Here is a 27,806-nt window from a genome sequence, read left to right as displayed (position 1 = left end):
CATCCTTTTCAATGTAAAATATTCCCTTTTCAATAGGGACTTTTTAGCAAGCAGCAGAGCAGCGCTGTTTTTCAATTTGCTTCTTTAGTGCGCACAAGAAAATAAACTGGCAACCTTTTTCCGGGTGCTCCCTGTTCCAACTTGCCCAATAGGTGCTTGGCAAGACAGTGCAGCCATCATTTTGTAGCTGCAAAACACAGTTTTGATGCACGGCAGTGGTGCTCAAAGGAGCCAGATAGCCATTTTGCAGGTTCTGGTGAAGTGCAGCTTTGTTATGGATGGGAATTCTGCTGAGTGGGTCAATGTATCCCACAACACCATGAAAATTGTGTGTCTGCCCAGATTCTTGTACCCGTTTCAAATGCTCCCGATTCACATTCCGAAACCCTTCTTCTGTAAGGTAAAGAAAGCAATCCTGAGGTTTCTGTGGCAATGAAAGAAGGCAAGAGTATCATACGAGATCCTAACATCGCCCAAAGACAAGGGTGGAGTGGGCTTTCCGGATATACTGAAGTATTAGAAGGCGGCGCAGTTAAGGGTTCTTATCCCCAATCTCAGGGGGCAGAGAGGACTACAATGGATAGACTTGGACAACCTTAATCTAGCCACGGTTGCGGAATGGCTATGGGTCCCGAGAAGTAAGCTCATACGTAGAATTGGGGACCACTCAATATTGGGTACCATATGGGAAATCTGGCGGGAAGGGGTTAACATGCGGGGGACCACGCCTTGGCCATCTCCATTGAGCCATATTTGGGCACCCGGGTTCTGAGAAGACATACCTAGTCACGAAAGATTCTAATCTTGGTTTGAAGCAGGTCTCGAGAGTGTAGGTCAACTCTGGAAGGCAGGCACTTTTGTCACGATCGCTGACGTCTAGGAGGCAATGGGGATAGGCCCCCTACCGGTCTTTCCATTCCTTCAACTTAAAGGGATCTTTACAAGGGACAAATGGAAGGAGAATGTCCAGAGGGACCTTACCACCTTCGAAGAGCTTCTAGACAAAAGGAGAGACTCTAAAGGATCTCTGCCATGTACAGGGCTTTGATAGACGCAGGGAAGGGGTCAAATGAAACCCAGAGGCTCCAATGGGAGAGGGATCTCAGATCAGAAATAGACCCCGACACGTGTAAGGAAATATGCAAAGGAACTTGCAAGTATCAATAGCAAGCCAGCACAAACTGCATGTAACTAAGCTCCTTCACAGGTGGTAATTTGACCCGAACAGATTACCCAAGATGTTCCAGTTGACCAGTCCCCTGTGCTGGCGTCAATGCGGCGAGAGAGCGGATTACTGGCATATGTGGTGGGGATGCTCCCGTATTGAGGTATTTTGGGACAAAGTCTTGGGATGGATTAGAGAAATGGACGGGGTCCAACGTGTTGTAAGAGTCCGAGGGGGAGCTCAGGAGAGTGACGGGGGTGGTAGCGCCTCTCCTATTGGCAGCACAGGCTTGTCTGGTGATTCAGTGGAAAGGGGCGAAGTTACGAGGAAAGAAGAATGGACTAATGTCGCCACCAATACATGTATAATGGAAAAAATAACTGCAACTCTCCATGGGAAATCTGCCCCGTATGAACTGCTATGAGGAGAATTTATGAACAAATTTATGACTAACACCTACAAGATTGAAGTGTATGAAGATCGAAGACCATAACCTGTGTGGCCCGCTGAACATACCCAGAGTATACTATCTCATACTTGAGGGGAACCCCACTCAAGCAGGCCCACGAAATATGTCAGACTGTGATTTAATTAAGCGTACAAAAACATCTACTGATATCAAAAAACAATAGTACCGGACACACCAGGTCAATGAGATCAATCGGCAGCAAAAAGCACAGAAGGAGACTCCGTTCCACAGGGGGAGGGACGAGGGAGGGGAACTGCAAAGAAGGTAATGAGGCTATGCTCAGGGAATGGAAGGGGGTGTAAAGCAGACCTTTATATTGTACTCCAAGCAATGTTTTTCTTAGGCATGTAATGTCTTTGAAAATCTAATAAAAAATAAAAAATTCCAGGTCTGCAAGTTTCCAAATTACATGAATAAAAAGAAGCATGTTCACCACAATTTGGTTTCCTCGCGTCTCCATTAGTATGCTATTGCCAAAATGCCCAATATTCAATTCATTCCTGTTTACACCTGTTTGCAAATGTGTGTTAGAGGTCATTTAGACAAATTTAATTTAATCGAAGAAAGAAGTTTTGCTTTTTTTAACATGTCCCTTTTAAAAAATGAATTAGATTAGAACTCACTGATGATCTTATAAGGCAGTTAAATCACACAATTTGGTAAAAAAAAAAAGGTTTTCACTATTCAGAATCAGTATGTGGTTGCTTGAAAATTGACCAATATCATATCACAAAGACTGCTATTCATTCAGGAGTTATAGTTAATTTCTCATGGCGATGTAAATAGCTTGCATAAGATTATCATTGAGTCAAAGTCTCCTACGTGTAGAGACCACTTGCGTCCAAAGAGAGCCACAGATGAAACTAGCCATGTGACTAAAGCCAACCACCCGGAATCAAACTAGCTGCACACTATTCGCAAAATCTATCAAAAGGACAAACAAGTCTCCAGCTCCATTTTAACAAATAGTTACGAGTCTGGCACTAGTGTGAAAATAAAGTAAGGTTGCGTGCGTTACATCGGGAGGAACAATATGTACCAATTTGCAACAAACGCCAATTATGTGATTTATTGTTTCTGTTCACTTACACAGAAACTTTTCTGTCAGATGTGTGAATATACCCAATTGAGAACTATTTTCTGGACTCAATATATGATAGTAGTATTTTGTTACACAGAGCTCCTTATCGCCTTTGTCTAAGACATACTGCTGAGCCTTGTTACCAAGAGAGCGTTTAGTTATGCTTTTTTATTTTTTAAACCTTTGAAGGTCTTCTAAGTTAGACTTTCTGAGAACTCTAAACCAGTAGTGGCTCTGAAAACCCACCTAAAAGAATTCACAGAGTGTATCATACTGTATCTTAACAACAACATTGCCCTTCTAAGGGTGGCACCTGTATGCTCAGTAATGCCTACTATAAGGTGTACCAGGGAAAGCTTGCCAAAAACCTACTTGTTTGAAAATGGCTGTGCAGAGTGCACAGACCCACCGCAGGCTCAGGCTGAGCACAGAAGTCACCCTGCAGGTGGCACGTCCATTGGGCGGGATGTCAGCCTTGGACATCAGTTTGAAAAATGGGACCAATGGGATGGATGAGATAGCAGGTGCCTCGGAATGTGACAAAAGCAACCTGCAGATGAGAAAGAGGAATAACAGTAAATTCTGGGCACATGCTCAGATGTACAAGACAGTATATGCAGCCACTATAGGGAGTGTATCACCTCAAATACCAGACTGGTCTATGTATATCGGACTTCAAAAAGACAAATACTGCTCAGAGAAAGGCACCTGCTGTCGAGAGCTTGGACTACTTCTGAAGTAGCACAAGCTATAGGGCTGCTTAGGTAATGCATCCTATAATGAACTTCTTCATTCCCTTCCCCCTCCCTAAAAGCCTCAAAGCAAACTGTACTACCACCTTATTCTCCTTCTAGCATCCAGACGTGACGACATACATAAACAGAGTTCTGGCCGAAAGTATGTGCTCACCGCGGTGGTTGAACTGGCGTGAATACCAGTATGGTAAAGGAGCTGCAGACTAGATACTTGCAGTAGACCTTTTTCGCTCTGTAAGGAGAAGGACACATGCTTAAGTGAACCCCAAAAAACATACCACAGCTGTTCACAAGGTCTTGAGAGGAATCCAGAGAAACAATGGTAGGCTCAGGTTATTTTTCATTGTTACATCATTCCCTTTGTGATATACAGTACAAGGTACACAATTATTTTTTTTTTAATTATTATTTTGGTTGTTCATAAAATTGAACCTTTCAAAAATAAAATAAAACTTTTACATCCATACTTAATTATATTATTACATTTCAAATAACATTTCGAATTTAACTCTTTACAAAACAAACAGTATCCACCTAGTACAAAAAGCACAATCTAAATGGGTCAGTTATTATTCAATAATGCAATATCTTTGTTACAATAAAAGCATGAGTTGACTTTCAAGCATGGGTTGACTTTCAATAATCGGCCACATCACGAACAAGAGCTGTGACCTTTTTGAATTTCGTCTGACTTACTTTCCACTTTAAATATTGCATCAAGAAACTGAATAATTGCAATTCGTACAGTCAATTTATTGTTAGTAAATAACCATTGCCATGCTTGTGTCTGGCCCATTGGGGTTAGTAAGGCAGTCACTCTCCCAAAATACTGTTTATGTTTATCTGCTAAATGTGTACACGCTATTTAGCAGTGCTGGAGGGTTTCTTTTTGAGATTTGTTGTTACACCATCAACAGTAGTTTTGTTCTTTGGGAATTTGTTGCCTTCTGGACAATATGTCGCGTGTATGCCATAAATTTCATCTAAAACGTAAATATTGCTTACGTATATATGGCGAGGGACATTTTTGTAAGTAATCTGCTAATATTCCAACTTTTTTATGACCAAAGACATTGATGTCGAAATCTTTCGGAGTTCAACATTTATCTATTGTGGTAATCCAATCCTTTTGGGATAGTTTTATTTTGGGTTGAGTACGGTTATACATTAACGTTTCGAGAGGTATGGCAGCATCTTCAAGAATGTTTAGAGTGTCTTGATATCAAACCTTTGGAAGTGTGTCTTTTGATGAGAATAAATAGCATGCTAGAACTCCCAAGATGTTTGTTAACAATAGACCCAATAAGCATTTCCTCAGCATAACACACATTTTCCATTGTACTTGTGAGTGGCCTAACTCAAATCGAATTACAGCAAGAGGAGTACTATTTGGGAGTTGTAATAGCTGTTTCCAAAACTTGGCTTCGAGCATGTCCCAATACTTTTGACTAATTGGTATGGAAGCTTCTAAACCATATGTCAACACTGGAATTGCTTTTTGTTTAAAGAACATGACAATATGTTAGTAAGAGTATTTTGCAAACCTATAAATCAATACTTTGGCTTGTGATATCAGGGTTTGCAATTTGCATTTTAAATTTAATTCATGTTCATGATCGTTCAGTGTGTTTGTTACTATAACTCCCAAGTACTTATACGACTGAACTCTCTCGAGGATTACTTTGTCCAAATGCCACTGATAGCCATTCATCCTGGTGTTTGCATTGTTCTTACAAACCAGGATTTAGGTTTTGGCTGTATTAATTATAAAATTGTTCTTGCAGACATAATCATTTAGAGTGTTTAGTAAGTTCTGTAATCTAAGTGGGGTCTGAGACACAAGAACAAGATAGTCTGCGTACAGAAAAAAATGTATCTGATTACCTAATTTTGGAGCATCACTCATTGTTTGTAGAAATGCATTTCTTATATCGAGGATGAACATGTTGAATAGCGTAGAGGCTAAAAGACACCCTTGATTGAGTCCTCTTTAAGTTGGTATGCTGGAAGAGAGGGTTCCTTCGAGTGTGAGTCTGACCTGAATGGAGGTGTTGGTATGTAAGAGCATGAACAGAGCTAATAAAGATGGAGGACAGTTGTAGTGATTTAATTTCTGATATAATAAGACCCTGTCAATTGAATCAAAAGCAACCCTAAAGTCAACGAATGCAATGTATAAGGATTGCCTTCGAGCTGCATAGACTTTATCATGTTAAGAACCATGATATTTGGGGTCGTTCCTAGACCTGCCACGAAGCCTGCTTGGAAAGGGTCCCTTAATTGCGTATGCATCGCAAACCGATGAAATTCTTTTAATATTATTCAAGAATTATTTTTCCCTGTGGCGTCTAGCAACGCAATCGGTCTGTAACTGGCATTTGGCGATCTCCCTTTTTATATATGGGGACAGTTAAAGAGGGTCTCCAGGTCGGTGGAATTGTTTGAGAGGGATTTATCAGAGTTAAAAGGTTAAAAAGAATATTTGCCCATATAGCAGGATGTTGGTTGAATAGATGGTTAGATAGGCCATCTGGGCCACAGGCTCTCGACCAACTAATAGATCTTGTACATAATAATATGTCCTGGTGATCAAAAAGGAGAAAACTTTGTCGACAATAGGAGAGAATCCAAACTCAGGTAATTGTCAGGAGTGCTTGACCCATTTACCTTCGGTGGCACAATTTGCTTGGATTGTGTTTTGATTGCCTTGGGACATTGAGTTCAAAATTTCCCACATTTTTGCTGTGTTTTTTGATTGTAACACATTTAACATATTAGCGCCATTGTTTTGGTAGAGAGCGGCCCTTTTTGGACGTAGCCAATTTTTGTACTGTGTTTTAAATCTAGCGAGCAGAGCACTCCTAATATCTATACACTGTCTTAATGCCTCCCGTTTGTCCGCTCTAAATTTGGATTTTGTAACTTTTAATTCATTGTCAAAGCAATGTAATGGTCGTTTCTGCCTTGAGAGCTTTGCTGGGTTGAGCTGTAAAATTTGCAGCATGCTACTGTAGATGGTATAATCAGATTTTCGACCTAGTGCTTTGGCTTATGTTATTTTCTAACGACTTATTGTACTGCCATAAAGCTTCTTCCGAACATTAGAGTCTATTTTCCCCAGGATTAATTGTTAAACCGGAGAGATTGACACACTTGTATTTAGCAGTATTCAGGTCAGGAATAGTCCATTTAGTGACTAACTGATCATAATCACTCTCATTCACTTTTCTTATCCGAAAGTCCACTACTTCAGGAAACGGAGTCACTCACAAAAATATAGTCAATTGTTGTACCACAAATACCTCAACCACACGTTGGCTGAGGGGGAGTATCGGACTCAAATGATCCATTGAGCATTACCAGGTTGAAGGTTTTGACGAATTGTTTCCATTGTCTGGCTCTGTTTATGGTTTTTGTGGTTGTTTTTTTTATGCAATTCAAAATAAGGTCGCCCGCTATTACTATATGGGTGACAGATTTATCTTGAGAAATCATAACCATCAACTTACTTAAATCCTCCATGAATCGTGTGTCCGATATGCCCATCGGATTCCAATACAGATTTATCAACGCGTATACACAAGATTGGATCGTAATTTTTACCATTTGCATGGTCATGTTTGGCATGGTCCAGACTTCTGCACATAGACCCGCTTTAATTTTGCTAGCAATGAGAAGGCCTGATGTCAGACGCCCATTGTTGACTCTGGTAGCTGGGTTTAAGAAAATGTCATAGCCATCCCATAGCGGAGGATTCATAAGCCATGTTTACTGTAACATTATTATATCATGTTCGGAGAGATTATTACTAGATCGGTTCAGCAAATGTTTGAAACCCCTTGTGTTCCAGCTAATCAACGTGAGGCTACTGTCTTGGTTCGGTGGTGCTAGTTACTTATGTGCACCACATCCCCTACAGGGACAGATGTTTTGAGTCACAGATTTATTATTTGTATTCGATGTATACATATTGGCTCTACCATCGGTAGTCTTAGGCCTTGCCATATCACTTTCTGCTAACAACACTTCCTCTGCTGATATCATAAACCCCATTTTAAATAGGCCTTCTTTAGCTAGCCAGATTGTATTCTGTATGACTCTCGAGTTCATCCACAATCTTACCGTTGATAGATCATTATCTTTTTTAAATTCAACGAGGGCTATATCTGTCGACATGATGTCTTCACACTGAGGGATGTCGGAAAAGATTGCTAAAATCGAATTATGATTCAGGTCATATTGTGTAAATGGGTGTGGGCGACACACCAGAGTTAGGGAATAAAGAGCTGGGCGTGTAGATGTTAATCTGGGAACCTTTCCACTGGTTCCACCGCCACAGGTCCTGCTATTCGTGGCCTTTCCACTTGCCTCACTTGCACTGATGAGATTCGCTAAAGCCGTTTGCAGCAACTGCAGTGCTTGGGGTGGCGTGTCTGGCAGATTTGCATTTGCCTTAGCATCACGTGGAGAGGCTGCGCAAATTACCTTGTTTCCAGACAGAACCTGGGTTACTTGGCATTTAGCAGGTAATATTTGAGTTATTAAGTGCTCAATCTGTGGCGGAACAATGAAATCCGCACCAAGAGTGAGAACCACATTTTGGCCCATTGATAGTTCTTTGTTCAGGCTAATGTGTCTTGTGTGGACAATGCATTTCCACTTTCCAAGGGAGTTGCTCTGGCCGTGGGCATTGTCACTATGCGACCAGCCATACAAGCATCCACGGCCTTGCGAATCTCCTTCCGGTGATCGATATCTACCTCAGGACATAGTTCTTTATTTTGTAACAGAGTAGCTGCATTAACTAAATTATCTAGGGGTGCATAGGATAAGGTAGATGCATCCTTGGGGTCTGCACCACTTTGAGCTTTTGCTAAATCTTGCAAATGATACTTTTTTGCAATTGCTTTAGAGGCAATTACAGAATTTTTCATTTGTTTTGGAATAGTGAGGGCTTTGAAAAATTGTTTTGTTTTTGCTTTTGTAGTTTTGGACTGTTTTTGATTTTTGGATAATTTAGATTTTACATTTGTTCCGTTAGAAATTGTTTTGGGTTTGCAAAGATTGTATAGTCAGTTATTTTGTTTTTGGGGGAATTGGGTTGAGAAGGCTGGTAGTCTTCCACCAGAATTATTACTGCATTGGGAATGTCAGGTGAGATGCTCGTATCTCGAATGGAACCAATGATTGTACGGATTGCAGTTTGGTGCTGCCTAGCTGGTATATTTTCATCAGTTTGCGAGCTCTGGGAAATTCCTTTTTGGCAGAGGCCTTCTTGCCTGGGGCTCTCAACCATTTTACTTTACTTTGAAGGTGCAAAGTCATTTCCTACTGCCAATGGAGAATGTTTTCTATTTGGGCATGTTGCGTATTCATTTTACCATCTAGTGTTTCAAAAAGCTTAGTCATGGTCTGTAAAAACAAATTCATGGTGGTAAACGTGACCTCTAAGACCTTAGATAATGTGTCTGTTTGGGTTACCATACGAGACGTCATTGGGTCCTCTTTCAGTTTTCCTGGGGTCGGAGCTATACAGGGGGCAATGGAGCTTAGATTCGAGTGACTTGCATCAACAAAAAGTGCCAGAGATCTCGACACATTTTCTGGCATGAATTCATCTGAAAAGCTTGAGTTTGGTGATTTTCGATTACAACCTCCTCCTCTAGCTGTGGCGGAGATGTTGATTCAGAGGCTACATTTCCGATCATATTAACTGCATTATTCAATAGCATACTGTCCAAAGGGGTGGCATGTATGGGTGACACCACTACTAACGCCCCATTTGTCATCATGTTCGTTGATGCTATTGATCTCACCACAGGGGGGGATATGGTTGTTTCTGAAGACAAAGTGTCCGCACCCGTGCACGACAAAGTAGTGGCTTGAATAATAGGCACCACCTTTCCAGGACAGTTATCTTTGTAATATTTTCGAATATCTGCAGGTGCATCGTCTTTAAATGCTATTTTTTTCGGTGTACAAAGTGTCCTGCCAGTTGGAGTTGAGCACGTTATATTTAGGGCACGCTTGGTCCCATTAACGGACTGCGAGCATGGTTTTGTTCTGTTTGTGAGCGGCATTGGTTGCAAAGGCCTGCCGGATTTTAGCGTGAGGATATTACACTGCATCATGTTTTCAAATGCTCACGCAGAGCCACGCACACAGACAGTACTTTCAGTGAACTACAAAACAATCAATACAAACAGTTACCCGGACACCACAGGGCACTCAAAGACAACCGGAGAACCTGCTGGTGCTCCGCCTCTCCTCGCCGAACTCGGCGAAGAGGCAAAGTGGCACTCAGCAGGTACTCCACTTGGTGCGCGCGGGTGCCCGTATTTGTGTTCTTACGCCAAAACGGGGTGTGGTTTAGGTGATAGCTTATAAATGTTCCGTTTTCTTGGTTCGTGCAAGTCAGCTTCAGTGGATAAAGTTCTGACAAGATGAAGGATCCCACGGTACGTACCACAGGCAAAGAGGCACTCAGCAGGTATTCCACTTGGTACACAATAATGCGTCAAAGCCAAGTCTATTATACCTATGTTTATAATCTTTGAGCATCCTTTGGAAGTGGAAGGGCCAGGAACATTTTACCCAATCATACTATTAAGTGGAAGCATAACCTGCCCTCTGTACACAGGGCATTCACACCCATGACATCCCCTCCTTAATACAGTATCTGAATGGGGACCACTTTCCATACTGCATACGATCAATCGCACAGGGTTACACACAACTGATACGCCATTTTTCTGAAACACTACTGGGGGGGTGTTCTGCAAAGTCAACCTTAGTGGACCTAGAAAGGTCTACCAAAAATGTCTAACCAAACTCTTGCATAGTAACAAGGCTGATCAGTAAAGCCTAGGCAAAGGGGGATGAAGGATTTGGTGTAAAGTACAATTAAACACAAGAAATTATCAAGCAATAGATTGCCCACACAAGTAAGTAAATAAATACACTTATTTATCCATCACCACATATGCATTAAGCTAAAGCACTAACAGGTAAGTAAAACAATATTGGCAGTGCCAGACCACAGTAGCTAAAATCCAGAGTCTAACCCCCAACCTAAGAACTATTGTTGACAACATTTAAAGTAAGTAACCCACTTTAGGCTCCTTTGGTGGTGTTTCAAAGGTTAAATGGATGTCACCACATATGAATTCAAAACTGTAGTTTGTGTTTGTTCCCTTCATTGGCTTAGGTCACTGGTCATATTGACTACGGATCTAGTCTGAGATTTGCATTTTAAATTATTGACGCCTCAATAAATGATGGGAAAATGTGTTTATTGCATCCTGACTTTCAAGTTAAGATTCTCCTCATACACATCACAAAGACACCAGCACCCAGTACTGCAACCTCAATCACCGCACAACATCTCAACACAGCATACCTTACCACCTCTACTATATCCTTGCCTACTCAACAACAGGTAGGCGGCCATATCTCACATTTTAAGGCTTCAACTCCCATATCTCCTAACAGGAATAACACAAACTGTTCTGCTTGCATACATTACAAAAGAAAACAACTCCATTACCACTATTCTCCTCCCCTTTACATCAACCCTCATCCCCAGTCCTTCTCAACGAAAATAAAATGGCAACACACAAACCTGACAACACAACAGATGCATACCCACTTCACATTGAACAATCTGATCAAACAACTCCCTACCCAACAACCTACACATCACAACACATCCATTTGGTATCGCACACACCACATCAACCCTGCCATGGTGGGGGGTGGAAGGAGGACCTTTTTGACTTGTGTTAGGTGGCCTACCAGGCAAATGCCATGGGCTGCTCTTACGCCAGAGGTGGGGTGAGGAAGTTGGGAGTGCACAGCCTCTGAAACGTCAATGTTCCTTCAAAGATGCAGTTGGTACCACTGTCCATCACACGATGCCTCACAAGCCCATTTATGGCTGTAGTTCCCTCTTACTTGTTGCAGGAGCCAAAATGCCAAGCGGTGGTGAGAAAACTGAATGAATGACCGGATGAAGTAACCAGCAACATGAAAGTACATGCAACTCCTATGACAGTTAGCCTCAGGTGAATACCAAACATCGCGCTGAAAAAAGTCCAGGGGATATACGATGACCTGCGCACATGATAGGGCAGAGCTTAGAGGGGTTTATGAAATGTTGCCCTGCGATAACCCAACTCCTGGAAGAAGTGCAGGATCACATTTGCCCTTGGAGTCAGATGAGTCACAGAGCCAATGGTAGAGGAAGGAAGGAAGAAGGAAGACCGGTGTATAAATGATCAGCAGAGACACCACACATGAAAGGTATTTGGATGAGGTGTGGAGGTGGACCAAGCAATAAGGAGAAGAATGGAAGATGGAGTGCAATGCTGAGGAGTCGGTGGTGGTGTTGGATGCGTCTCCAGGTAAGGTATTGAGTTTGAGAGTGGTAACAAAGGGAAAGGCTGAAGCTGTGACTGTGAGAGTATGTTTTCTGATAGTAGGTGTTGGAGAATATGTGTAAGGAAGTAGGTGTGAAGAGGGAGACTGGGGTGCGTGACAGGGGAGTGGGTGAGAGAGAGGGGAAGTGAGAGAGAAAGTATAGCCGGAGTAGGGGAGATTGGAGACAGGAAGGAGTTGCTGGAGACAGGAGGGAGTTGCTGGTGAAGTAAGGAAGAGAAAATGAGATAGAGAGAGTAGTGTGAGAATGCCAGAAGGGCAAAAGAGGAGGAGAGGGATAGGAGACGGGATGGTAGGAGAAGAGAGAGAAAGGGAGATATAGTACCTAGTGTGAAAAACTTGAGGGTGTTCTCCCGAGTAGACCTCGAAAATCCCTTATTCAGATGGCCAGGGGAGGGCTGACACTTTCAGATCCCAATCCTGGGGGTGGATGAGTGAGCAAGGCTTACCTGGGTAGGGGAGCACAGGGTTGTGCTCAGGGAAATACCCCAGGTGAGACGCAGTATTATACCGGAGAAGAGGGAGAGGAGGACGAGATCTCGGAGACCTTTGTTTGTTTGTTTGTTTTGTTTGTTTTATTATTTATAGCGCGCGCCAGACCCGAGGGTAACCGGGCGCGTTGTTCAAGGATACTTTAAGCTTTACAGGTTACACATGATTACAAGTAGTGGTTATACATGGTAGAAATTACATAATGCAGGCCATAATATATACATATAACATAATATATACAGGAAATATGCAGTAGGAAGATAGAGAGTATATAATTATGTACATAGTACGTTTGTAGAACAGTGGTTATGTTGGTGTAGGGCAGGACTATCGGTCATTTTCTTTGATCCAATTGATACAGTTGGATCTGAAGAGAGCGTAGGATTGGGGCGATCTCAGGCCGGGCGGGAGGGAGTTCCAAAGCTGGGCAGCTTTGACCGGGAAGCTGTTTCCTCCGGCCGTACTTAGTTTAAATGGGGGTATCACTAACTGGTTGGAGTATGCTTCTCTGGTGGGTCTAGTGGAGATTTTTCTGTTGAATCTAGCAGCTAGGTATTTGGGTGCTAGATGGTTAATACTTTTGAAGGTTAGAGAAGCTGTCTTAAGTTTGATTTTGTCCGCTGTGGAGAGCCAATTGGATTGTCTTCTAGCTTCAGAAATATGCTCCCTTCTTGGAATTCCTAGGGCAGCTCTAAGAGCATTGTTCTGTAGTGTTTGAATCTTTTGCAACGTGTGTTTGTTGGCCCCTATATATAGTGCGTTGCAATAGTCCAATTTCGACAGCACTAATGCTCGGGCAAGGGTTAGGCAGTTGGCAGTAGATAGGTATGGTTTTGCGGCTCTGATCAGCTTGCAGGTATATGCGGTACTGGATGCCATTGCGCTCACCTGTTTGGTTAGGGAGAGGTGGGAGTCAAGGTAAAACCCTAGTGTTTTTACCTCTTTTGCCACCTTGATAGTGTTACCGTCTATGACGAAGGAGGAGTATTCTTCTTTTAATCTTTTGATGTTTTGTGTGTTCCCCAGTATGATGAGTTCCGTTTTGTCATCATTCAGGCACAGCCCGTGGGTGGCCATCCATGCCTGAATGATGAGATAAATCTTGTTCACCAAGGCCAAATCTTGTTCATAGTCCCCTGAAAGTGGTATGAGAATCTGAGTGTCATCCGCATAGTTAGTGTAGGTGACACCCAGATTATCTAGATCATCGAACAAGGGCTTCGTGAAGATGTTGTACATAGTGGGGGAGACACAAGAACCTTGTGGGACTCCACATGTGATGGATACAGGGTCGGCAGCAGCAGAAGCAGAGAAGACTCTCATAGTTCTACCGGTTAGGAATGATTTGATCCATGCGATGGCATGCGTGGAGAAGTGGGCAGCTGTTTCTAGGTGGGTGCAGAGCACATCATGATCCACTAGGTCGAAGGCTGCAGAGAGGTCCAGTAAGAGGAGTAGGGCCATCTTTCCGGAGTCTCTCAGCTCATCGACCTGAGTTTTAAGATCAATGAGCGCAGTTTCAGTTCCGTGCTGAGGTCTAAAACCTGATTGTCTTGTGCCTAAAAGGTGGTGCAGCTCCAGATGTTTTTGGATCTGCAGGTAGGCTACCCTGTCTAGGATTTTTAACAGGAAGGGTGCCGTTGTGATAGGCCTGTAGTTAGTCAGGATGGATGGGTCCAATGTTTGTTTTTTTAGGAGGGGGAGGACCCAGGATTGCTTGAGGTTATCTGGAATAGTGCCTGAAGCAAAGGAGGCATTAATAAGCTTAGAAATGAATGGGGAGAGGTCTCTGGCCGCATCTTTTATTAGTTGGGCTGGGCATAGGTCGCCTCGGCAATTGGATGGCTTGAGTGAAAGTATTATCTTTTCGGTTTCGAGTATAGTTACTTTCGAGAAGTTAAATTTATGGTCTAGTTTAGTGCTAGTTGGTGGTTTGCCTCTTAGGTTAGTTGAGGGTGGAATATTCTGTTTCTTTATCTCAATTTTTGTTTGGAGTGTGGCAATTTTGTCATTTAGTGCTTTTTGGATGTTCGAGCACCATATTTTATTTTTGTCACAGTTATCCTGGACAGGAATAGGGTTTTCTAGTTCCTTTAGTATAAGGAATAGTTCTTTCGTTCCAGATTTGGCCTGCAGTATTCTGTTGTTGAAGTTCTCTCTTTTTGCTTTCTTTATTTCATTTTTGTAGATCTTGGAGGCATTGATGAGTGCAATTTTATTTGTCTCTGTTGGGGTTAGTCGCCAAGCAGATTCACATTTACGTTTTTCAAGTCTTAGAGATTTGAGGTGAGGAGTAAACCAGGTGTTTAGGTGGGCTCTGGGCTTACTCTTTCTCAGTTTCAGTGGGGCAATAGTATCTAGAGCTGTGGCCATGGAAGAGTTGAATTCATTTACTAGTGATGAGGTGTCCAATGAGTCAGGTATAGAGTTTAGTCTGGGGAGGATGAGTGGTAGCAATTTTTCTGTAGTTATAAGTTTTTTGTTTCTGGTTGGCAAGGGGGGAGCCAGAGCAATTTCAATAGGTATGGGCAAGTTAACATTTAGGAGGAAAGTTATCAGTGCATGATCTGTCCAGATTTGTGGTTTGATATCGACAGTCGTTGTATTACAGTTATAGTCAGCAACCCAGTCAAGTATACGGCCTTTTTCGTGTGTGGGTTGTAGGATTTTTTGGGAGAAGCCTAGTTCTGAGATGATATTAGTGACATTAGTTGCTTGCAGGTCTTTAGGGTCATTGTAGCCTAGGTTTAGGTCTCCCAGAAGGATAGCTTGGGATGAAGTTTTTAAGTTATTTGAGAGGATCGTGGAGATGTCCTCCTCGAACGTGCCAATAGGGCCAGGTGGTCTATAGATAAGGTGAATAGTAATAGTTTGAGAGGGAGATGCGAGGAGTTTAGCAGTTAATGATTCGCAGGAGTTAGTCGTTGAACTTGATTCAATTTTTAGGGTGAGATTATTTTTAGCGATAATAGCTAGGCCACCTCCTCGAGAGTTGACTCTATCTTCTCTAAGTATGGTGTAATTATGGGGTAAGGCAAGCATTATGGCAGGTCCTGCAGCTTGGTGCAGCCAAGTTTCTGTTATGGCGAGGATGTCATGGTCTCCTATTTGAATGAGATCCGCAATTTCGGTAGCGTGTGCTATTAGTGACCTGGCATTAATAAGGGCGCACTTCAGTTGGAAGTTCGGCTTTGCTATGGCCTGGGTGGCATTACTTTTCTTTTTAGGTATGCTATTATTAGCATTGGCCTGCTTATTTGGGCGGTTATTGCGATGGAGGTCAATTTTTATAGGAGGAGTGTTTCGGATGATAGTGTTACTTCTATTGCAAGAGGTATTGAGTCTATCTAATGGTTCGTAAATTTTAGGTAATCTTGAACGTAGTTTTGCATTTCTACTTGCAATGTCACAGGGGAGGTATGTTAGCAGTTGGTGGGTAATAAGTGAGTGTGAAGGTTGATGGCTGGGCTCTGGGGGGGGAGTTAAGAGTCCTTCATCCACGGGCGGTATGCTCTGTGATGTAGGCCTCGGTTGGTGGTTTACTTTTGGCATTGTGGTCCAAAAGGCTGACAGGCAAATTAAAGTTAGTATCATTCTAACCTAGTTTTAGGCGCGAGCAGTTGGTTTGCAGGAGTCAGGTACCTCTAGGCTAGACAGAGCAATCGTATGTAGGCTAAGTGCAATCAGGGACAGGCTAAATGCAATCAGGGGCAGGCTAAATGCAATCAGAGACAGGCTAAATGCAATCAGAGACAGGCTAAATGCAATCAGAGACAGGCTAAATGCAATCAGAGACAGGCTAAGTGCAATCAGGGGCAGGCTAAGTGCAATCAGGGGCAGGCTAAATGCAATCAGAGACAGGCTAAATGCAATCAGAGACAGGCTAAATGCAATCAGAGACAGGCTAAATGCAAATCTGGGTGCAGGGTGCCTCTAGGCTAGTCGGAGCAATCATATGTAGGCTAAATACGATTATAGATAGACAAAAGCAGTCAAAGGATAGGCTAAATGCAGAACTTGCACTGCGCGTAGCTCTGTAGAGGCATGGTTGTGGTGGTCAGGCTGTGTGGGCATATGCAGAACCATAATTTATGTGGAGAGGGCTTTGGTCGCACATTAATGCATATGGGCAGAATCAGACTGCTGAGGCTGTCAAGAGGAGTGAAAGTACCTTGTGTGGAGAGAGCCAGGGGGTCTGGCAGACGGCAGCCACGGCACCGAACAGGCACAAAACAGGTGCTGGCCTTGCCTCTCATGGGCCTTGGAATGAGGGGGCCGGCTTCGCCTGCCGGCGGCCAATGGGCCAAGAGGTAGGCCCGGCAGCCAATCAGCTGGCTGCTGGGGGCCTGCATCCCTTCCCCCGTGTAATTCTCTCCGGCCCAAATCGCACAACAGCTCTGTATATAACAAATGCTCTAGGATCCCGAACCCTGTTCTACGCGAAGACCACAGCTCCCAGAACCCCTGTTTTTCTGTTTTCGACCCGAATGCTCCCAATCAATCTTCTCCAAGTCACTTTGATTATTATTTTCCAAACACCCAGTCTATCCTGACTAAACACCATTGTTCCCACAATCCCCCCTGTTCCTTTCACGATGATAATCCCGATCATTCCGGTTTATTTCACAAAACCCCTGGTACGAGAGTTATAATCCTTACAAAACGTTTTCCCCATCTGGTCACAAGAGATAGTTTGGAACTCTACCCCCCAACCCCCTTTTCCCGACATGAACACTTCCACACATCACGAAAGATGACGGACAAACACCAAAACCCTTTACCTGACATGTCCAAACGGCAGGGTCAGGCAACTGACGAGAATCACACACACCAGACAGCCCTTTCCCTTCCCCACAGGGATAAAAGTTGGAGCACAAGAGCACAATACGAGCAAGTCAGACCGCACGACGAGAGCGCTAACTCAGCATGGCAGTTCAAGAGAAAGACAGCGCGAATCGAGAGGGTGCCAAGGAGAGAAGTGACCTTACCCTTTCTGACCAAGGCCCGGGAAACCTCCCCAGAAGGAATGGTAAAACCGTGAACAATAGCCAGCGTGTGTTGAAACAGATGTCAATGGTACACGGGGTCATCCTCTGTTGACAACCAAAGCACTCACACAGCCCGGGGGCATCGAGGCGCTGTTACAGGAATATGACTTAGTTGCGTATTTATAACGCGCTTAATACCAAGAGGTTTCTAACCGCTGACCTGGGGATCGAACCTGTGTTGCTTCGTGTCGTCTTGTTTCCAAGGCGAGCATGTTGCCACTGAGCTATCATCACAGCTGGTGAGTCGAGGGGAGAGCAGATAAGAAACCAAACTGTGTCAAACGAAAGTAGCAAGCGGCTGATTGACTAAAGTACAAAAAACTATTGATACACAAAGGGAAAGCTAGCATAGAAGAGTCAAGCAGACATGTGCGTGCTCACTTGGGAAACTATGGGCGATTACCATGTTGTTGAACTACCGTTACCAGAAGGCCTTGGGAGAAAGGCGAGAAGGGGGTCAAAGTGGTCATACAGGGGTCGAGTAAAATCCTCTTTACAGTTGAAAGCTTTTGACCGACAAACGATTGTGAAGTTAAAGGAAGCAAATCCCACATCGTAATGCTGGCAAGAGTAAACCCGACTGTAGGATGCAGATAAAAGGAGACAAAGTCTGAAGTCCCAATTAATAATGTGTTGACAAGAGTGAACCCGGCAGAGGGATGTCCACAGTGAACTGCTCAAAAAGACATTAAGATTTGTGAATCAGATAGATGTCTGTGTTGGAAGCCACAGTGAACCCGGCGGAGGGAGTCTGAGCCCGGAAGAGGGATCCCAGGGGTGAAGAGCTATCACCTAAACACAAACAGAGTAAATCAGAGAAGAACTTTGGTTTATTATTGTTGTCCCTTTGTTTAATATTTTTGGAGCGCATCAGCGGGAAGTTTGAATACTGAAGGGCCTGATGTAGCTAAAGACTTCTTGGGGATTTGAGCCCGGAAGAGGGGGATCCAGGGGTGAAAAGGCATCATCCAACGTGCAGGCAGAAATTAACTTTTGTTTCTGATTTTGTTGAAGACATCAGGTCCTCGGAGGCAAGAGTCTTTTTTGTAGAAAAGAGACTTAACCAACAAAGGCCCTGATAAGCTGAGAGCGGAACTGTTAGATCGTGCTGGGGGACCTTGTCCTGTGCTCAAAAGTTGGGGAAGGGAGAGCCGACTACTGCATCCTGACCTATTATTTGTGAACACTTATTTTTTCCTGTGTGTCCTATACCACACTCTTTGTTTATATTTAGCATAAGGATTGGCAATAGTTTAGGTATATGCCCTTTCATTTGACACACCACCACTAGGACTGCCTTATTATTTGATGGTCATAGCTTGCTCCCATCTTAGATTTAGGCTTAGATTAGGCATTTTTCCAAGTCGCATATACAGTTTAATAAACACCCTTGAACTGTGATAATTTGTGTCTGTCTTTACTGTTGCCACCACAAGTTCCTTACACTAGGAAGATCAGAGGTAAGGACATGGGAAGAACGGAAGGTAGAGCAGGGGCCGTTATATCAGAGGAGTGAAAGAGAGAAAAATAACATTTTATGGAGACACAATCTTGAACTATGCGGATACAATTCTGGGAAAACCTTAGAGAAGGGAACCTTGGATTTTAGGGAAGCCTGGGCTACTGTGTAGAGAGCCCACGGGAGGTGAGGGACAAATCAGGGAAACCCAATAGTTAGTCCAACCTGCAACCTGCCCAGATCATCATAAAAGCTTGTTCCTAATAGTTAACAAAACTAATGAAACCATCCTTTGATTTCTGTAATTTATTGAAGCTATCCGTGATAGATGGTGTCCTTGTGGGATACGTTAAGGCCACGATGCAGAGGCCCCTCACTGCCAAAGTTTTGATATCGCATTGGGTGTAGGGACGCCTGGGTTATGTTGGATAAAGCCCACAGGAGGTCAAGAACAAGACAGGGAACCCCAAACGTTTGGCTAACCTGCAACCTGACAAGATCATCATAAAAGCATTATACCATATGTCAATAAAAACCCATGAACCATTCAGGAGTATACTGAAGCCATATGTGACAACACCGACAAACACAAATACATAAAAGACCTACAAATTCAATACAACTACCACTTCTGTGCGTGCCTCAGCCCACAAATATGCCTTACCAGCTTACATAAGGAATGTAGCAACAACACACAGGACCACCCTCTCACAGTAGTACTTGATACTTTATAACACACAGAACAAAGTGCGGCTCTGAGACAGGTTTGCCATTTTTTACCTGCTGTTTTAAAGAGTTTTCCTAGATAAGCCCTCACCTAAACGACACAACTTATTTAAATATCAATTTGTCTTCTGAGGGCATCAACATCCCTCAGTGTTCGAATCATAAAGCACAGTGGGATCAACACAAGGCCAAGACACACATTTATATTTAAACAGAGATGTATTAAGGATATTTGGCCCAAAATATATAAACACAACACAAAGCTTCAACAACAGTTTCAGTCTTTAGCTTGCAAAACCCTCTCCGGGGCTCTTCATTCTGTAGGTACTTAGTTTACAGTCACCCACAATCTTGGGGTCTTGAGTGTCCTTGCACCTCTTTCTTGCCTACTTGCTTGATGACCTCTCGTACTCTGTCTCATCCACGTCTTCTGGAAGACCCCCCGTCTCCTAGGTCTGAGGTCCACCTGCGTACTCATACTAGACGAACAGGAGAGCAGAAGCTACAGCTGCATTTCCAGGCAGCTGGCAACCCGAGGTGGCTCACTGACTCAACCTCCACTTCCCTGATAACACCCTCCCTCTCCTAGGAATGTCCCCAATGGGGACATCACTCTTGCCCTCCTCGATGCATTGCAATGGTCTGGGGCCTAAGGGAACATTTCTTGTGCCTCCTGCCCCCTCCTTTGCTCTCTTTTCGTATACCTCGTAGATACTGGCCAGCCAGCATGTGCCTCCTCCCATCCAAGGATAACTCCAAGGATAACTCTGGTCTGTTGTTGGGTTTTTGGTTTTGCCTCCTCCTGACTAATTTCTTACCTGTAACTCCATTTCTCCAGCGTGGAATCTTTCATGGATTCACATGCTGTGAATATTTCCCATCGTCAGGCTGGGAAACCTCTAACTTTAACCTAGCATTTTCCTATGGAAAACTTTGACACCTTAGTGTCATATCGACGTCCTTTTTGGGTGGTTTAGGATACACAATAGGACTTTCGGTATAAATAGCCCTGCCCCTGCAGCTTCCCTTCAGATTTCAACCGTCTCCAAACTGTTGGGATCACCTTGTGTTTCTCTTCGTGGTTTTCACAAGCTTTTTCGTATCCGGCCTGTATTTCATCTGTAGCCCACTAAAAATTGCTTTTTAGGCCTTGTGCTACCTGCGGCCTAAAGAAGGTGTTAGAAGAGGATAGTCATACAGATTGTCTCTACTGTCTATAGCCCCATCATTCGGCGGATTCCAGCGAGATATACGTCCCGGAGATCTGGTGTAGCAGGAGATAGCCCCCAGATGCACTTTGATGGAGGCATGCGCCAGCCCCGATTTAGCCAGCAACAACAAGTACGGAAGGACCTGGTCTTGAAGCGCTTCCATTTGCGTCCATAGCACTTAAGATTTGACGATGCCCTGGCCCTGGCAAGGACTTCCATGCAGTCTGCCGGCAGCTCGTACCCACCAAACTCTGATGCCGCAGGAGCCAGGCCTTCAGGTTCAGTGATCCTGGGTCGTGATGCAGGATTGCGCCTCCTTTCTTAGCTAACAGATCTGCGACCACTAGTAGCTTGACTGGAGGTGCCGCTGACATGCTGAGACGGCCCGAGTATCATATCTGTCTCGGCCACGCTGGTGCAACAAGGATCATTCTGCACTGGCACCGTCTGAGTTGAATGATGACTCGTAGTAGTAGAGGCAACAGAGGGAACGCGTACAGGAACAGGCCTTTCCACAGGAAGGAGAATGCATCCCCCATGCACCCCGGCTGGGGAAACCTGATGGCGAACCTCTGGCACTTGGTGTTCATCGATGTCGCAAACAGATCGATCTGAAGCCTGTCCCACCTGAGGAAGAGGCTGTCCACTTGATCCTGCCGAAGCTCCCACTCGTGGCACGAGCGCAGAACCCTGCTGAGTGAGTCGGCGACAGTGTTTTTCAATCCCACAAGGTGGAAAGGAACAAGAAACATCCCCTGGGCGATGGCCCAGTGCCACAGCTCCTGCGTCTCTCCGGAGAGCACCAGTGACATGGTGGCCCCCCCGCTTCCTGATGTAAAACATTGTGGTGGTATTGTCTGTGAAGACCCTCAACACTTTGTCCTTGAGAGACAGAACAAATGACTTGAGGGCCCAAAACACTGCCCGCAGCTCCAATATGGTGATTTGGAGCTTCTTCTCCTCCAGTAGCCACAAGCCTCTGGCGTGGGCTTCCCAGCCCTCCAGAGAAGCATCTGTCGTGACCGTCTCCTGGTAACGGGGGCTCTGGAAGTCCATGCCTCCGGCGATGTTTGAGCGCACACCCTACCACCTTATCGCCTGACGGAACTCCTCATCGAGAACAATCCTGTCTTTGAAGCTTCCAGAGACCTGGATCCAATGGGCGTTCAGGAATTCCTGGAGCGGTCGCATCCGCAACCTGCAAAGCCGGATCAGGTAGATACATGACGACATCATGCCGATCAGCGACTTGATGCTCCTCACCGTGACCATCTACAGTGCTAACAGCCGTTGCACCTTGCCCAAAATGGCCGCTATCCTCGCTCCCGAGGGGGCCGCCAGGCAGGACACTCTGTTGAGCCTGGCCCCCAGGAATAGCGCATCCTGCGAAAGAGTCAAGCAGGACTTTCCATAGTTCACGGAGAACCCCAGATCTGTCAGAACCTGGACGGTCTTCTCCGTATGATCGACGGCGACGTCCGTTGCCCTGGCCCGGACGAACCAGTTGTACGGGTGCACATGTATCCTCTGTAGGCGCAGTTGGACCATCACCAGAGCCAGGCACTTCATAAAGACTCTGGGTGCCGACTTCAGTCTGAAGGGAAGAGCCTTGAACTGGTAGTGCTTCCCTTGTATGACGAAGCGCAGGAACTTGCAATGTTTTTTGTGAATGGGGACATGGAAGTATGCGTCCTCTTGATCCAACAACCACAGAAAGTCTCCCTCCTCCAGTTGGCCGAGCACTTGCTGCAACATGATCATCCTGAATTTTTGGCACTTGATGTACTTGTTGAGCCGTCGTAGATTGAGAACGGTCTTCTTTCTTACTAGAAAGTATCTTGAGTAAACTCCAGAGCCCCGGAGTCACTTCAGAACCAGCTCTATTGCCCCCTTTTTTAACATGGCCCGAACCTCCAGCAGCAGCTGAGGGATGGGTTGTTCCTGTCGGGCAATCGGTGGTATTCACGGACACTTTAACTGAAACTCCAAAGTGTGTCCCTGGGCGAGAGCGTCCAGCACCCATCGATTGGTGGAGATGTATTCCCACACGCTGATGAAGTTCGCCAGCCAGCCTCCCACTAGGGTGCAGGGGTGGGGGACCGACATCTTGGCTGCTTCAGTCCTGCTTGGAGGCCGGCATGCCGCCTTGGGAGCTTTGACGACAACGGTGGCCACCACCAAAAGCTTTGGATCGAGCCCTGTAGGCTTCCTGGGTCGAGGAATGGGAGGGCTGGCGGTATGAGGATGATCCGCTGCAGATACCCTTTGAAGATATGCCTGACTTTCCTCTTGAGGAATGAGAGGACGGACGTTGCTGTTGCAGCGTGCCCAGGGCACAGGCCGTCTCTGTGTCGGTCTTGATGGCCTGAAGAGATTCATCAACAGCCTTTCCAAAGAGATTGTCTCAGTCGAACGGGATGTCCAGGACCTTCAGCCAGCCACGATGACGGAGGCAAACCCTGTTGTCCATCTGGCAGAACCCTGTGTCCGCAATGTCCAGGTCTACGGTAATGGCATGCTCCGACACCACCTTGCCCTCCTGAAGGATCTCCATCGCCTCGACTTGTCTGTCCTCGGGGAGGAAATCCAGGTTCAGAGCCATCTTGTACTATAGCTCCCAGTCGTACCTGGCCAGGAAAGCTAAAGTGTTCGCCGACTTGACCGTCGTTGCCGCCGAGTAGATGACCTTTCTACCCACTTCTTCCATGTGGCAGCAGAGACCACTGAGTCTGGTGATGGCTGTGACCGCAAACACTTGGGTGCAGACTCCGGAACCCGGTATTTCTTTTCAAGCTGGTCCCTTTTGGCCAGGCTGAGTTCTTCAGCAGCACCAGCCTCTCATCTCAGACATCTTCCAGGAGGGGCACTGCCAAAATGGTCTTCCTTTTTGCCTCCCGGAGAGATGCTGCCGCCGTCATCAGTGTCTGTTGTCGCCGTGTCTGTCCCCGTATCCCTAGGGTGGGAGGGTACCGGCGGTTGGAGTGGAGGCGTAGGGTGCCTCTTCCTTTTCTTCAGCGGTGGGCGCCCCGGTGTCAACAGGGTCATCGCCGGTGGCAGTGCCGTCGGCATCCTATTCTGAATCTCTGACACCAGTGTGTGCAGGGTCGAAAGAATATCATGCGACAGATCTCTGGGAGGTACCTGGGGAGTAGGGTCACTGGGCCCAGCAACTAAGTCGTCGTCCCCGCCGATGCCGTCGTCGTCGCCACTGCCTCCGGCTGGAACTTCCTCGACGTTCCCATCATCGTCCCCAAGGTCTTCTGGGATGGTGTGGACGGAACACTCGTCATCTACGTCAGAAGAAATATCTGTGCCTTGGAGTTCTTCCACTCCGTCCCCCACCCCCTATTTCGGGTCCTGAGGGTACAGCCTCGGACCAAGGGACGGCATCCTCTTTTCCGGGGTCCTTTCCGCTGGTTTGATGAAGCCTCCCACCTGGGAGGAAGAGACAACCTGGCTGCCGCAGAGGCACCCTGGACTGGCCCAGCCCCTTTCGCCTTCGAAAGGGCGGCTGCCACCAGCTTGATAGATGCGGACGATTTAGCCTGCATCACCTGGGCCTTCACAGGCAGGTCGGCCACCTTTTCCTGTTGCTTGGCCTTCTCCGGTTTCTCCACTAGCTTCCCCTGGGTAGCTGACTTTCTCTTTGAAGAAGAGCTGGAGCGATGGCTGGAGATTGAGGCTGCTGGAGATGACGGATCCCGCTTGTGCGGCGGCTCCGTCGGAACCGGAATCCCAGTGCTTGGCCTTGTCTTGGACAGCCACGGATGGGGTGCCCTGAAAGGACTTACAAGCCCGATCTGGCTGGCTGGATCCGGAGGAGGAATGCCCTTGTAAATGACACAGGGCAGGCGTTAGGGAGAATTCTCATAAATGGCTAATTTCCCTTACCTAATGAGTCCCTCAGCAGCTTTTCTGGATTTCTAGGATATATTTCTTCCACCTGGTAACAGTGAGAGCCTTTTTACCCACTCTTACATGTGTTTTGCTCTGTGTGTTTTCACTTTTTGTGTGATCTTGAGCACTGATCTTGAGCACTGGAGCCTCACCTACTCCATGGCCTCATATTTTCATGTGTGTTACACAGCACCTTCAGTGCAGTGACACAGGGTTATCTTTGAGACTTCCCACTGACTCCATTTTCTGGGGCGGACTACTGTCCCTCAGAAAAGGTAAAGTTGCCATTAACTTTACTTTAGTCACTTTAAACCACAGACCCAGTACACCCCATCTTACATGGAGTATTGGAAAGGGTTAATTCTTATCTCTTTTTGTCTGTGCCTCTTGGAACATTGTTTTGCTCCCTTTACATCAAGACTTGGCTGGTGGCAGTTGTATCTACCCTAACTTTTCGACCATGATTATCTTATATAAACGTGGTAATGTTTTAGGCTATTATATTAGCCTTGAACATAAACCTGCTTGACCAAATACAAGAAGCCCTCCTTAAGGCGCCTGAAAGTCTAGGCAGGCAGGATGTGAGGGAGGGATCTTCAGACCTCTGCCATGGGTTCCCTTGGTAACCCAAGTCGCACTCCTGTTTGATTGGCTAAGGGGACTGTCCTTTCCAGGACAGCCACCCTGCTGTGTGATTGACAGCCAGGCTGTAGGAATGGGGGAAAACTGCATAAAAAGCAGGTCTCTGGGACTGGAAAGGCAGACTCGCCACTGGAACGAAAGAACCAATGAGTAACTGGCAGAAGAGGACCCCTACAATGACTGAACCGCCCGGTGAAGCCCTGCTGCAGGTCCGAATCTCCAGAATCCGCCAACAGAGAAGGTCCTCCAGGAAATTTCTTCCCTGGAGCTGGTGGGACCAACCAGTTTGCCCAAACTGCAAGCCAGGACCCCTCCTCTGGTCGAATTCGCTGTACAGAGCTACAGTGGGCCGGATAGCCAGGAAGGTCGGACCCTGCTTGGGTTTTAAGGAGTGCACCCTTTATTTGTTGCTTTACTCTGCTGGTGGTTTCTTCCCTGAGTAGCGCAGGACCCTCCAGTCTGCCTACTTCTTGTCAGTCCGACAGTCGCTTCAGGAACTGTGAGCCTGCAGGAACTACCAGGAATGTCCGCCTCAGCTACAGCTCCCTCTCCGTTTTAAGGTACTGTGCAAATCTGGTTGTGCGTTTCGTTCAACTGCGGTGAAAATGGTAGAAATCTTTCTCCAATCCAAGCGCTTGTCCTTCTCAACTCTTTGAACTAACTTTTGTATCAACCAACCTTGTTCGGAAACCGTGCCACGAACATTACCGCAAACTACCCTGAACTGTGTGATCTTGAGCAAAAAGACTTTTGACCAATTAACTTTGGCCCTAAGCCTTTTCTATCGGATCTCCTCACTGAAATTCCTCTTGTTCAACTGCCCTGAGTACCTACCTGTTGGTTTGATCTAATTTCTAATAACTTTTGTTTTTCCCTCCCTTTTAAATTGCTGGAGTGCCATTTTGCTGCCACTTCATTTTGTGAGCTTAACTTGTCTGGGAATTAAGGGAAGTGGTGTGGTGTATTAAGATTGTGATTTTTGACTTGCTTATAATAGTGTAATGTTATACAACTGAAGAGTGAAATAAATGTATTTGTTTTTACTTGAAAACCTTGAGTCAGTGTTTGCCTGAATCATAGTAATTGCTGTCCTTTGTGTAACTATCCTGTACTGCTCACTTTAACTGTGTAGTACAGGCTTGTACCAATGGTAAAATTGTACTGTTACTTGTAGTCTTAATTGTGTATGATGTTCCCAAAGGGTACTGCATATAATTCTGCCTAACAGCAGGGGCCTTGGATTTGAACCACGCCACCAGCCTTCTGTGCCGATCAGTCATCGTGCGCTTGGTAAAGCCACAGCAGATCTCGCAATCTTCCTCCTTGTGTGTCGGGTGAAAACAATAAAGGCACTGGGAATGCTTGTCCTCCATGAAAACATTCCGTAATCCGCAGCTGGTGCAGACCCTGAAGAGGGAAGCCCCTTCCTTCTCCTCCGACATGGACCGGTGTGCGGTGTAGGCCGGATTGCCTTCTGGAAACTTCGAAGAAGAACCACTCGACAATCCCGCCCTTGAGGGGCGATGAAAGGTGCCGAAAAATGGGTCGCCTTTAGCTTGGATGAAGAAACGATAGAGCACACAGGCTCGATCGAACAAAAATAGGAATTTTCGAGCAAAAAGCACAAAAAACACAGAAAGGTCCAAGAGCAAAACACAATGATTCCCAACAATGGGATGTGTGGTAAAAATCTGAAGATGGCTGCCAGAGGAGGGGCTAAGGGAGAGGGAAGTCATTGGCTGGTGGCAGTATGATCCAGAGCTCAATGACTGGTTTATAGGAGAAAGACAGTTTGTAAACGAAAGTGAAACTGTGTTCGGCTTTTACGGAGAATCCCGGCCTGACGATGGGGAATATTCATGAGCATGTGAATCCATGCCAGACCCCATGCTGGAGAAAAGCATGAAAGAGTAACCACCAACCTTTTCCCATTTAGTGTATTAGGTTAGGCAATTAACTTTTTGGAGCCCATTTTCAAAATCGGTTGTTTGTAATTTAATAAAGCTGTATTACCAACATTAAATTTAGAATACACTAATAGAACATGGTCTTATTAACATATGGAAGTGCTGACATCTAATCTTCACAGGCTACCAACAATTCAGGAGGTGTGAAGTATGGCAAATCGTGATTAAACACATACTGTAAAGTTTCACGTTGAGTGGCCCATTCTCTATTCAATTAGTACACACCCTTAGATGGATTGGAGAAGTATAGATAACTGCTGAGAGTACAAAGAGGACTGGGAGCTACACTGCTGACAAAGAAGGGCACACATACATGAAGAGTGCAAAGGAACCTGGGCAGGATGCATAAATGTTCAGTGGGGGTAGGAGGCAACAGGAGGGTGTTCATAAGGGGGTTGGTGCTAGGAGTTAAAAATTTGTTATACAGGTATAGAATACAGATGTGTCACACTTGGCAG

General features: G+C 45.4%; 1 protein-coding gene across 1 annotated transcript in view; it reads right to left on the bottom strand.

The window, feature by feature from the left end:
• Positions 1-27,806, bottom strand: part of CTC1 (CST telomere replication complex component 1) — a 1,003,059-nt gene that overhangs the window by 139,987 nt on the left and 835,266 nt on the right. Inside the window, exons 19-20 of the mRNA XM_069646446.1 lie at positions 3,625-3,702; positions 3,088-3,265 (exon numbers count right to left, since the gene is read on the bottom strand). Of these exons, the coding sequence (XP_069502547.1) occupies positions 3,088-3,265; positions 3,625-3,702 (256 nt within the window). The remainder of the gene's footprint in view (positions 1-3,087; positions 3,266-3,624; positions 3,703-27,806) is intronic.

Source organism: Ambystoma mexicanum, chromosome 1p (assembly GCF_040938575.1).
Source record: "Ambystoma mexicanum isolate Mex_15411 chromosome 1p, UKY_AmexF1_1, whole genome shotgun sequence".
Lineage (NCBI taxonomy): Eukaryota > Metazoa > Chordata > Amphibia > Caudata > Ambystomatidae > Ambystoma > Ambystoma mexicanum.
Note: the sequence above shows the minus strand (reverse complement) of the source record. Positions and strands in the feature narration are given on the sequence as shown.